We start from the raw sequence: 13,798 nt of genomic DNA, 5'->3' as shown, positions 1-13,798 counted from the left end.
GCAAAAATTGCAGGAAGAGGCCACTGCTGAAATTCAGATAGCTTGTTTTCCTAGTTGCTTAGGCATTAATACTTAGGGTTTTGAAGCCTCTTTTGCATCAATTAACAAACACAGAAAATAGATACAGAATAAAAAACATCAATAGCTTTTGTAGCAAGGAGAGAAGCATGGGCAGCAGAGTGCCTTAACAGCTTCTCTAGATGCTATAGCAGTGGGCATCAAGATGATGGTATCCAAATTGCTTCTTCTAGGTATTTCACACAAAGCAGAACAGTGTCATGGGCAGGAGGTGACAGTAGTCTGGCCTTGATCATCTACTCTCAGTGTCTGTAGGCTGGAGGGTAGGGTATGATTTTGAAAGATGAGATGAGAGAGAGATGGAAATTCCTTCAATTAAAAGAGCTAACAGGCTCTTCACACCAGCATTCTAATCACAGAACTCATGCAGAAATGGGGGAAGCATCTACTCCTCTCTCTCTGTGCTCTGAAGGCAGAGTGTTGTAGTACAGCCACAATGTAGTACACCACAATGCAGCGTTGTAGTACAGTCTTATCTGGAAGAGTGCTGTGGGCACACTCAGTGGGAGCAAGACTCTCTGATGAGGATATGAATACAGCTCTGATGGAACTCAGTTGTGAGGCTGGTGCTAAGATGTCACTGGTATAAGTAGAACCTGAAGAAGTTTGTTCTAAGACAGATAGAAGAATTTGTCTGCAGGCACACCCGTGGTTGGGCAGTGGCTGAGTGAGCCCTTATACAGTAGGGGCCTTATGCACATGAACAGGGGGCTTGCATCATGCCCAAGCAATGCTCTGGAGGCCTAAAGCCATTCGTTTTGGACCATTAGCTTTTACCTTTTGCTTATGTAGCCTTTGCTATTTGCTTGTTTTACAGCCTGCCTTCTTTCCTTTCTTCTATGCCTTGCTAAACTCCCAACCAGAGAAGCTGAACTTAGAAAATAGCATTCATTATTACAACTTTTTTATTTTTTTGCATAACATTCTGCAAAACTATCACAGACTGCAATACAAAGTGGAAAATATACTGCTAAGCTTTATATTGTGAACAACAGCATACACTTACATTGAGGTCCCCAGGATGTGGCTGCGACTGGATTTCACCCTTATGTTTTTTGCTGGAGGAGATTGAAGGTAATAGACTGCTGCCATTAGGTCTGCTGGAGGAAGTTAAATCATCGTTGGAATATTTGTGTTTTGATGCATCAGAGAGGGGAGAGACGGGTGACCGAAGCATTTTCTCATTTTTATTTATTGGTATTGCCAAGCTGGAAATGGAAATTACAGTAATGGAGTGTCACAAAGCTGGCTTTGAGAAAGGTAAATGTTTTATATATTACCAAAACTTTGAATTTAAAACCTGCTGGCAGGATAAAGTCTATTGGTATCTGGAAACGAGCTTACAGTATTGGGACCAAGAGTTCATTTACAAATTTGTATCATGTTTCTTCTCTTTCCCTTCAAGGCAAATTGTCATTCTGGAGTTAATATAAAGTCTGCATCAGAGTACTTGAAAAAAAATACAGAGATAAATGGCTACTTGCTCACCATTTCTTAAGGGATAGCTGGAGACGACGATTAGGCTCTGAAGTGTAAGTTCAGGTTATGGAGCCCTATTTCACCATTACAGGTGACAATTTATAAGCCATAGCAATAAAACCATATGTGAACTAAAACAGGAAATGTGTTTAAAGATGACTGGCTTGTCTTTGTGCTCAGTGCCCAGCCTTTGGTAGCAGTGTTTATACTAATCAAATACAGATTTTTAAGACAAAGAAAGATAGGCTGATAATGCAGACAAAAGGAAACATATGCAAACAGTAGACACAGAGAAATGTGAGCTGCTCTATCTTCTAAAGCAGAAAGCTGTAACACAGACAGTATTTTCAGCTTTCATTTACTTGGGAGAAGTTTTGGATGAGAAGTCAGGCACCATATAAATATGCCCAGAAATAAACTTCAGATGCACTAATTTGAAGAAAATATTTAGCTGAAAATCTTAAAAAACACACAAAGAATGCAAGTTTTTTTAAGAAGATAGTTGGCATTAGGACTAAAACTGTGATTAAGGTCAGAAAGACAATTTTAACACTATACCTTTCCCTGTCACATTACCCTTTATTCAGCCTATTACTTTTTATGGACAATTCTCACTTCTTTATAGTTACTGTATCAGACAATATACACTTAATGGAATCACAAAAAAGAATACAGTAAAAACTATACTTCATTTCTGCACATAATTTCAAGGAATGGAGCTAATTAAATGTGCTCTTAGCATACATTTGTCCATTTATCTGGCAAGTCTTTAAAAAGTAGCTGTAAAAGAAGCCATGAATTGTAATTCAGAACCTTTTCTGTTTCACATGGTACAGAACCTTTAAAACACCACGTCAACTGTTTTGCTTTAATGACCAATTGGTGTTTACGAAAGGAAGACTCAGAGTGTGGAAGATAGACAACTGTGCCCTTCTTCTCCCCCTAAGAAAAAAAAGATCTTTAGCACTATGTTGAATGTGCAGGCTGATGCTGTCATTTCTTTTCCTCTTTTCAAACAGAAACCCATGCTTTGGCAACCCATGTTTATACATCACTGTCAAAGTGTGGGCCCAAAGCATCCAAGGGAAGCCACGGCTCTTTGGAAGTATACCCAACTCTCAAAAGCTTAGCCCTGAACTTGTGAGGAGTAGCTGAAATTTCTACTTGTCCTACATGGCCTTTGGTCACTGAGTAGGGCCTAAACATAGTGTGAGCAGGCAAAGTGCAGCAGCACATCTTATACTGAGAGGCTATGCAGGACAACTTGCAGCAGAGGACTGTCAGAGCTGTGATCTGCTGGGAATGGGCAGACTGTGGATTTGATATATGGTGCAAGATATTTGGGGTATCTCTGAGCCTGCAGCCTTTCTTGTCAAACAGGACCTTACTTAGTCTGCCTCTCATACTGTAATTCCACAATAGAAAATGCTTATGGCTAAAGGTGGTCTTGCTCCTCTCATTGCTACCAGCCCCCAGCTGTGCTGCCAAAACTGTCTGAGTGGCTTTACTGGGAGATGAATACTACTCCTCTGTCAAAAAAAAACCCAAAATAAAAGAAGGAAAAAGCCAGAGAAAATGAAAGATAAAATAGAAAAAGTATAAGTAAAAGAGACAGGAGGAGAAAAAGAAAAAAAGAAAAGTACAAGAGAAAGGAAAAGCAAAAGAACAAAAATAAGAAGAAAATGAAGAAGAAGGAAAAGGTAAAGAAGAAGGAAAAGAAAAAGGAAAAGGATAAGGATAAGGAAAGAAGAAATAGTTTTGGTTTCGAACAAGTTTCTTGGGTATATTTACAGCAGAACCTCAGAGGCATGGTATAACTGGAGAGGGGATGTGCTAGCATAAGCAGATGTTGGTTGCAAGAGGACAAGGAGGTCCTGATATCTGCACTGCTGGTTTAGCTCCAGCCTCAGTAGCTCTTCCTCAGCTGTGGGAATACCAGCATTTGATATCATGTCCTACACTGTGGCACAAACCACAAAAACTCTTGGAAGCAGAGCAAACCAGGAGGCAACCATAGGAACTAGGAGGCAACTGTACATTTCAGATGCTCCTCTAATACACAGTTGCTACTGGATGTACTGAATATAATGTCAAGAAAAACACAAATTATTGTCTTGCTTCCAGGAAGCACAGAATTAACCCTGTAACACTGCAAGCTATGACAGCCATGCTACTCTCTGAAAATTAATGCAACATAAAGCATATGATACTGGGGTAACAAGAACAGCATGCCTGCATGCAGCCACACACAAGAAAGGAACTGTTCTGGGCATTGTTTTCACTTTATGAAACGTATGTGACATGTCAGGACAAAGAAATTGAATGCATATTTTTTTAATAAACACTACATATATCAGTTTCTTAATGATTTTTTCTAGTATTAATGACAAGCTCAAAATGTGTACAATAGAAAAATCTACTACAATAAATACAAATATTTTCTTATTTTGTAGCAGTTTCACCCCAAGAAGTACCCTGATACTACCAGAAAAATAATTAAAAAAAAAAAAAAAAAAACTGATAACCAGCATGTACCAAGCAACATGCAGCTGAACTCTGAAACCGTGCATGTTTAAGTTTGACTGCTGGAAGCCCCCAGAGAAACTCAAGTGTGATTGCTCTGACATTGATAGGGCACTGTGTGCATAAACCATGCCAGTGAATGCTAAATATTCATCTTTTGTTTCATGTCCTATGTCCTCTGAAAATCTCACTTTTTAAAAAGTCTTAAATTTCATGTCCTGGAGTACTTACTAATTACCCAGGATGGAATGCTTGTAATCTCAAAAATACTGATTCTCAAATATATTCTGGAGCTGAGTATTGCAGGCATTGTTATGAATATTTTTTGCAATCTTTTCCACAGAGCTGATACATAATTCTATTTATACAGTCAAACATAAAGCTTGAAACTTGTAAATAAAGAAAGTAACGAAAGTCTAAGTAAAGAAAGGGCTATAGGATGGTTGTATATGTGAATTGCTGCCTACAACACAGCGTTAGGGAATATGTCCTGGACAATCACACTGCTCTAGCTACAATTACTTGTTCCATAAGCCTCATACTTGAGCTCACAACTTCTTTGTACAAGAGGATGAAAATGCAAGTACATGAATGTGTCAGGAGCTGCTAATTTCATCATTAAACCAGAAGAACAGAGACTGCAGCAGTTAATTTTTCAACATAAAATGCAATAATTAAAAAATAAATCCTACTAAAGGAAAAAGTAACACCTGACAATAAACTCCAACTAGTTGTATGATTCAGTGGTAACTAAGAAGGAAAAAGCTTACCTGTTTTCATTCATATTGCAATGATTTGCTGTTGTGATGCTTTGGGCAGAGGCAGCTAATCGTGAAGAACTCTCCCGCTCTAAGTGAGTCTTCTTGATGTCTCTGCACTCTTCCTCATTCTCACACTGAGTGAAGAAAAAAGTAATAATTTTTTATGGTTTGGATTTACTACAGATCCAAAAATATTTCAATAAGTCAGGGACTGATATTTTCTGTCATTTTTTTACAAATGATAATACTTTGTTTGAGTATATAGCTAACATGGATCAGAGATGATTGGTCCATGTCTTAAAAAATAAAATCTAAAGAGGCAGCATGTAAAAGGGGTAAAATATAAAACCTGGTTTCCACCATTTCCCCACTTGAACCAGGGTTTCCACCTTTCAGATACTAATAAAAGAAGAACAAAAAAATGAAGAAAGATAAAACAATATGTAAGACTGCTTTCGATAAATGGTCTTCAAAAAATATACAGATCCATCTGCACACATACAGTAACTTAGAGGGCAACAGATGATTGGTTGCACAGCAAAACTGTTCAGAAATTGAGCAGATGGTGACTCCAGTTCAGAATGACTTTTGGGGTCAGATCGGTACACACAGACCAGAAAGCCTGCTCAGTGGACAGCTTTGGCCATGGAGTGGAGGAGGCTTTTCCCTTGGCACCAGAAAGTGAGTGGGAGAAGCGGGGCAGAAGAGTAAATGTGAGCAGAGGGCTGTGCCCACCCAAGCACTGTGACAGTGCTGCTGGGGGTGGCGGGGGGGGGTCCTGCTCCTACACCTATAGCCCCAAGGGAAAATGGGGCCACCAGGGTGTGAGGGAGCCAGGATCCAGGATCCAGAACCAGTCAGGTCCCAGGTCTCTGCAAATGCATCCCTCACAAAGCCAGGGCTCCCTGCTGTGCCTGAAGGGCTTGCCTCTTGCTGACAGTCAGAAGGGAAAAAAGAGGCTGCCTCTTCTTTTACCATACACGCAGTGATACTGTGTCAGCTATGACAAGGCAGCAGACAGTTGTCCCTTTGCTGACCTGAGCATCATTTCCAAATACTCAGGTTTTGAGAGAAGCCTCAGGAGAGAAAATTATGCTACTACAAAGGCAGTGCCTTCACTAAGGCACGCAAAGGCACACACACAGCAATCAACGCTGTCTCCAAGGAGCTGTGATCCCTCGAGGCCAGGAATTTCATCATCTTCAGGGCTGGCATTTCCTCTGGGGTTTGGCCAGTCCCTACGTGGAAAGCAGGGAAAAATCCCAGCTCTGAAAGGCCAGTCTGGAGAAGATGCTGCCATCGAGCACTGGACGTGGGTGCAAGCGATGTTAGCCTCCCACTTGCTGGAGGCTCCCCTACCCCCTGTGATCGGTTCCCCAGCATCTCACCTTGCGTTTCCTTCTAGATTTCGGTAAACCCTTCTCTGAGGGGGGTTCAGCACTACTACCCTGCGGGAAGCTGGCCGCCTGGTTTGCTCCGGCGCTCATGGCCAGCGGTTCTTCGGGCAAACGCTCTGGAATCCTGGACAAAAGAGCCAAGTCAATGTTGACCCACAGCGACTTTACCTCATCACTGTCTTTCAGAGGAGACAGGAGCTCATTCCTACCGAAAGGAACCAGGGTGTAAAACTGTTCCTCCAGCTCCTTTGCTATTTCACTACTAGTCCTGGCATTAATAGAGCCAAAGGCACTGCAGCCGCCGTGGGGTTTGCTGGCGGTGCCGGTCCCCGCGTCCTTGGCACCCCGCGGCTCAGGCCCGGCTGCCGCTGGCGCCTTGGGCAGCGGGCGCTCCTCCCGCTCCGACTCAGAGCCTGAATCGGAGGAGGATGATGAGGACGAAGACTCGGTCTCGATGAACTCCTTGGATTTGGGCGCCGTTTTGCTCGGCCCTCGGGCTCGACGCTTCTCACCAGCTGCAGCTGAGCGGGGCTCCCGGCGGTGCCCCGCTCTGCAGCCGCCTCCGGCGGGCCGGGCCCTGGGCGCCTCGCCAGCAGCGCTTTCAGGGAAGCCGTGGCTCCGGGGGAGCTCCTCTGCGCTGGGGCAGGGGGGCCCGTCTCCGGCGGAGTTCCTCTCGGCTCGCCGCGGTGCCTTCTTCCCTGCTGCCCGCCTCGGCGGCCCGCCGTCGGCAGCGAGGGGTGACTTCTGCCGGCTGCCCTTGCTGCCTGGCGCTTTGTTGGCGGTCCTGGGCCGCGGCCCGTCCCCGGCGGCGGCGGCGGCGGCGGCGGTGCGGCTCTCCTCGCTGCGATGCTCGGCCGGGCCCTCAGCCGGGGTCTTCTGTCCTTCCTGCCGCTCTACCTTCACGCGACCGTAGTAGGGATGGGCTTCCAGCGCCGGGCCATCGTGGTGGGTTAGGATGGGTGCTTTGTGAGGGGTAACTTTGTTCAGCCACTTGTCCAGCTGCCACTTGTTGGACGAGGGCGGCTCAGGCTGAAAGGGAAACAGACGGCAACGAGCTTAGTGCCGAGACCCTGCTGCCCCCACCCCGGGGATCCCTCTAGGACAGCGAAACGTCGCATCCCTTCCGGCACCACGGAGATTTTCTTTCGGTCCAAGAGCCGCCCCAACCTATAGCAACCCCTTGGCACTGGCCCTGCGTTGCAGGACAGGGCTCATGCCTTGCAAGAGGGGATGTTTTTGGTTTCAGAATGGGGTTTGGAGATGAGAAGGAGAAGGGCTTCTGTGATGCATAATTTCTAAGGGTGATTCACAACAGCAGTACTGCCATTGGCTCTACTGGGAAACACTTCCAAGTTTCCAAATAGGAAAAAAATGCAATGGTGATAGGAAGGGAGGAAAACAAGGCAGGGTACAGCTGAGGCTAGGGGAGGATAGCTATCAGGAAAGCTAGGGATGTGTATTTTGTGTCATGTGCCATTGCAGTAAATACAGAAAGCATTTAAGAAGCATACAAAGTGGCACGTGGTAGGGAGTTGAAGGGCTAATCAGGCGCTTCATGTAACCTGCCTGGTATTGACATTTTAATCCACAAATATTTGTTGTGTGGTGGTGCTATCAAGGTTCATTTTGTGAGCATTGTGTGGCTGTTAGTTTTTCTTTTAATGTCTGTCACAACACTATCAAGTTATAAGAGCGTGTCTAAAACATAATGGTGTTAGGACAGGGAAGAAGTGGGATAATAATGATTTTAAATGTAATCACAGTTGAGACAATGTTATTTCAGAACAATTTGTGACTGTTTTCTAGTGTTTCTTGCAATCAGTAATTTGAATGTAATAAAACGAAGAGGAAAGGCAAAAACCCCAAAAAGAAATAGATGATGGAGTAGATGGCTAGCCATAACCCAACCCCACAAAAGCCAAAGTGAGAAATTTCCTCATTTCCTCAGATGGAACCAGTATTTGGTTCACTAGGCTATTGCATGTGAATAATCAAAAACTGTGTCTTGAGTCAAACATGAAAACCATCAGTACTTTGGAAGAAAGTTTGCTCAAGAGAGAATATCCATAGTCTCTAACTTAAAAGAATATCTTACTTCTTATTTAAAGTAGATGCCTGAGGGCAACACAAGTTTCTTGTACAGCCAAGGGCGCCTTCAGAATCACCCACTGAGGATTGCATGCACTCTACATGGAGCAAAGGCTCCTAAAATAAGCAAAAAAATTAGACATTGGAATTCATATGATAAAAATATTCCTTCTAGCTAAAGTTTCTAATTTACTCATTACTGAGCTAGCCCAGACCTATGGGAAGTTTGCAGGACTGGGTTACATTTATGCTTTTTAAAACATACTCCCTAATATCTTACATGAGGAATTTCTTTCCTGAGCTGTAAATCTTGAAAATGGATGGTCAATATTTCTCTTGGATGAAGCTGTATTTTTACAACCCTTAACTCTTTATCTAAAAATGAATGACATTTTTTTTTATTGCTATTGAAGATACATTTAGATTTGTTTGGTGCCATTCACTGTGTATATACTGAATTTACTGGATATATAATAAAAAGTTCACTATACATGGAAGTCTTTCCACCGTTAGGTGTATTTCAGAAAAGGACATACATCAGAAGCACGTGGGGAAAAATACACCTCTGCCCATAAGTATAGGTCAGAGTGAGTGTCGCCTGGAAGTTCAAAAAACTTCCAATTCATCTGTTACATCCCATTCTGCCTCTTTATGTATCTTGTAATTCTTGAAAATGGTGGCTCATGGATTTGAAGGGATCACAGTAACTAGGAGAAAAAAGTGATTACATGCTGCAGTGTCATAACTTGGAAGTGCTCTAGGACTTTTCTAGAGTAGTATGTCTTCTATTTAGGCATAATACCTATAGTCCTACCAACCCCTCCGCCAACTATGAAGTTTAATAAAAAGGATCAACAGTGTTACCAGCTTTACTGATTTTGTCAGGAGTTTCAGGTGCACTTTTGAGATTTAGTTAAATAAAAATTTAAATCCTTGTGGCTTCTGAAAATAATCCCTAAGATCTGTCTGCTAAAAAAAATCCTTCAAGATGCATCTGATAAATGTAAAATGTCTGCAGCCCATCAGGTAAATTAAAAGAATCCAAATTTAAAAAACCCAGAATTTTAAAACTTTTCTCACTCATTTTGGGCTCTGATACCATTTCTGAATATTTGAGATTGTCAGTGTACATGAGTGATTCCAGTTCATTTTTGGAAGTAATTTATTCAATTGATTGTTCTAACTGAAAATTATTGTACTTTGAGATCACATTAAAAAAAAAAAAAAAGAAAAAAAAAAAAAAGAAGGCACCTTGCAAAAGAACAAATCATGGCAGCTAAAAACAGATAGCAAGCCTGGTAAAAAAATGGACTGAGAAAATTCACTTGAAAATTTTTGCCCATCCATTAAACATGCCTACTTATAATTATTTGTGGGAGAAAAAGAAAATCCCTAATTTCTGCTTCACACACTATTCTGTGGAAGAAAAGTTGGTTTGCTTGAACTGGAAGTTTTTCAGCAGCACGTAAGGATAGAAATACATATGAATATATATCCAGAGTATTCTGATACCAAAATGCTCTCTGCTTATTGGTTTTGATGTCATGGAAATATGCTGCCCCTAGGGCCTTTTAGAGAACTGTGCAGTTTTCAACTGGGGTAAAGCCAGTGCTGTCCAGATGGGCACTGGTAACAGGAATAACAGTTTGTGATCAGCTGATTTTCAATTAAATATAGGATGATCAACTGACTTGCAATTAAATATAGGTTTGGCATGAAAACTCAAGCCAGGAAACTTAACAGAAGTAAGATACTTTCAGGGATCAACATACCACAGACACACACATGTGCCAGGCTTCATGAAGAAACAGGATGTGATACATTTCCTTAAATATTGTGGGTGGATTCATCTGTACAACATAGACACCTATATCTTAGCTAGTCAACAAGTTCCTTCTTCAGTCAGTGGACTACTCTTCTAGGGTGTGAAAAATTCCCTCTTGAAATAGACATATGAAATAGGCCAGATGAGCTGGGCCCTAAAAACGTCTTTTCTTCTCCACAGACTGTAAAGGGGAGGCTGAGGTGGTGAGCAGATGTAGGTATCTACAGGAGAAATGTGCAAATTTAGGTGGGATGACTCCCACACAGCATGTCTATATATCTCAGATCTTCAAGGCTGCAAGTGCAACCAGAGGCATGAATGGCATGCATCAAAAAAAAAACTTGTCAAAATGTTATCCAGAAATGCTTTCCAGGATAAAGGGCTGTTAAACAATGCCAGTGCAATGGGGTCACTCTATGTTTGTTACTACAAAGAGGGACCTAAGGGGTGGCTAATATGTGGTAAACTTGAAGTACAACAGCACTTTCACTGAGAGATAAGAGAGCCCATAACATGTGCATGGACTTACCCACCATCCCTGCAAGCTACTCTGCCTGTTGTAAATCCATGTACTAATTTACCTTTGTGGTAACTTGCTTGTGCTGCCTTGTTATCACATACTTCACTCGCAGCAAGCCCCATGCAAATGTGGTGCTTTCTCGTTATGTTTAAGGTGCAGACAGCAATGAAGAAGATGATGATGATGATGATGATTATTACTATTACTTCATTGCTACTATTAACACTGCTGCTAGTGCTTTAACAGATTAGAACTGGGCATTCCCATGTGTTAGGCACAACACACATATACTGTGAGGGGTGGTTCTATGCACAAAGGGTTTTCTGGAGAGAAGGGAGAGTGTAGTTTGCAGTCTTTGTCAATAATAGTCTGCAGGACAGCCAAAACTCATGAGTCCTATTTGCAAAGGTAACTATAGCATCTGCAGATGGTCTAGTGGTAAAATTCCATTTTCTTTTCTATTTGTGACTCCTTAAAAAGGAGGAAGAAACTAATGGTTGTGAGCTAGTCAAAACAGCAAAACCTGTAAAGGCCATTGCATCTGGTATGTGAGGCTGGTGGGGCTCAGAAAGGGGCAGCTTTCTCTTCTGGACTGGTTTCTGTTGGTGAGACCAGTGATCCTTTGTCCCATGGAACAGCTTCTCTGCTTCCTTCCTGCCCATTCCCCACTCTTGTCCTCCCTCATAGTAGGAATTCATGGTTGTCTAACCAAAGACAGCTTTAGTAAAGGCCTGCAGGATAATTCAATGGAACAAAGAAAAAACAAACCAAATTTTTAGCTTTAGAAATGTAGCTTTTTCTATATACTTGACACTCAAATTTTTTCAACCATCTGAAAAAGGATAAGACGTCATTGTTTTCCAGATTCCTCATTTATTACATTAATTAAGGTCATTCAAAGAATTCATGACTGCAGCAAAGAAACAGGAGATAGAAGTCTCAGTTCCTTGTTCATAATTTTAGGTTTGGCAGTCCACAAAACTTTAACTACTCCCATTAATGTCTGAGGCACCTTAATTTGTCCACATCACTGAAACCAGTCTGAATGTTGTCTCCTATTCTAGCTCAGCCATTATTCTTCGTTTACTGCAGACATAAAGTGAAGACAGCTGAGCTAGTCACTACTGGCTCTAAATAGTCAATGGAAAGAAACAGACACTTTTAGGGTGCAATTCATCTAATCTACTTTATATGTATGCTTTACAATGAGCTGCTTTTTCTCTCTAGGCAACTGCATTTAGGCACCTGAGGGCAACTTGAAAATCTCAAAATGAGATGAGGAAAAAATTATGGAAGACATGAAGCAGCACTTGAATTGTTATATAACCTCAAATGCAGAAGATACGCTGTCCCAGAAATAAAAATCTTTGAGTATATGCATATAATGTTTCAGATTATGGGGGTGAAAAAAAGAATGAAGGCATCATAATGGTTTGCATACTTCTACATTAAGTTCCTCCCAACCTTTAACTACGGAATGTCTGCCCAGCGTTGTGCTGGACTACTCAAGTTCATTAAACCTGAAAGCACCAGTTAATGCTAAATCAAAAACCAAGATGTATTTACTTTTTTTGTCTTATCCAACAGATTGCATTAATTTTAAGGCTAAATCTAGAATTGAGTCCACTACTTAAATTAAGTGGACATGGCCTTCCTTTAGGGAGCTTCCAAGGACCTGTCTCTTTCCATTTACTGGGTAAGAAACTGGCATATACTTTAGAAAGATAGCTTCACTGGGTGCATAAATGTAAGTTAAAGCATTTATGCAAAGCTAAAAGGACTTCCAGTCAGAGTCATCACTTAAGCATGTTTGAACTGGTTCCATCAGTCATATGATAGCCCTGGGAAAGCATTTACCCTTGAGGAAAACACAGGTATTCTACTTCCCTGGGACACCCATACCCTATCTGTGTGTGCTGTCTCCTATATCCCATCAAGGGATGAAAATTGCCTATGAAAATCACTGCAGCCATCACATTTGTGAGTCACATTTTTGTGTAGGCATGTTTCATACAGCATGTCCTAGAAGGCAAACCACACAAATATAATGCAAAGAGACAAGCAATCTGTTGGAATGGGGCAGCTGTTTCGTGACAATGATCACTGACAGCTCAAGCTTTGTACAAAAGTAGTTCCACAGATCTCGAGAGGATATGTATAAAATGCTTAAGAGGAGGTACTTCCTCCATGTTTCCATGACTTAGTTCTCTCCTGGACTTTATGAAATCCAAGGTCTGCCTCAGTTAATTAGCTTCATGCATTCTCTGAGGAATTTCTGCTCTTGGGCTCAAGCAGCATGGATATCTGCCTAGATAGTAACCACTCCTCCCTTCCTGTGCTTTTCCTCCTTTCATCTCATATTTCCTTCTCCTTTCTTTCTTCTCTTTGCCCCTTTTCTTCCACCTTTTGAGATCCCACAGGGAGAGGAGAGACCACAAATGAGATCTTTGCACTAATTCCAGCAGGGAATTAAGTAGACAGAGAACAAGGTCTTAACAGGTCAGATGAGAAAGCTCAGAATGGGAAATAAGACATGGGGTACTGCAGGGAGAGCAACAAGAGAGACTGGAAAGAAGAGAGAGATGTAGGAAGTGGACAAAGTGAGAGGAGAATTAACTGGAAATGGGTCTGAAAGTACTGTGAAGGAAAGACAGAAGATAAGTGTTAAGGAACAAAAGTGACAGAACCTGAGAAAAATATATTAAGGATGATTCAGTGAGTACTGCATTTTGCTCAATTGGAAATATGTCTCCAAATAACCAAAGAAAATATGAGGAAAGGTTTGCTGGTTTTGCAGCATATTTTTTTTCGGGGTGAGACATAGTTTTGGGGGGAGGATTCTAGTGATTGGATGGTTTATGTGGAGTAGGAAAATACACAGACTGTATTTCATGTGTATTTACAATCTTGCCACTAGATTTTTGAATATTTTTACATACATTAACGTGTGTGATGTGGCTGTGGAGTTCATAGTTTAATTCTAAACATGTGTATTGACCAAAACATGTAAAAATGTCAATCCTGATAGAAAAACAGAGCAGAGAAAGCAGCTTTGTCGTGTCTGTTGAGCTTTCTGCAGAGGTGAAAGCAGAAGGTGTCACAGCACTGGCAGCTTAATTGTAGTTTG

At 41.8% G+C, this 13,798-nt stretch overlaps 1 protein-coding gene across 1 annotated transcript in view; it reads right to left on the bottom strand.

Annotated features, from left to right (window-relative positions):
- AFF3 (ALF transcription elongation factor 3) overlaps nt 1-13,798 on the bottom strand; it is a 315,284-nt gene that overhangs the window by 27,604 nt on the left and 273,882 nt on the right. Inside the window, exons 12-14 of the mRNA XM_053934722.1 lie at nt 6,230-7,267; nt 4,851-4,975; nt 1,085-1,286 (exon numbers count right to left, since the gene is read on the bottom strand). Coding sequence (XP_053790697.1) covers nt 1,085-1,286; nt 4,851-4,975; nt 6,230-7,267 — 1,365 coding nt within the window. The remainder of the gene's footprint in view (nt 1-1,084; nt 1,287-4,850; nt 4,976-6,229; nt 7,268-13,798) is intronic.

This window comes from Vidua chalybeata, chromosome 2 (genome assembly GCF_026979565.1).
Source record: "Vidua chalybeata isolate OUT-0048 chromosome 2, bVidCha1 merged haplotype, whole genome shotgun sequence".
In the NCBI taxonomy this organism is placed as follows: domain Eukaryota; kingdom Metazoa; phylum Chordata; class Aves; order Passeriformes; family Viduidae; genus Vidua; species Vidua chalybeata.
This window is presented reverse-complemented; position numbering and strand designations above follow the sequence as displayed.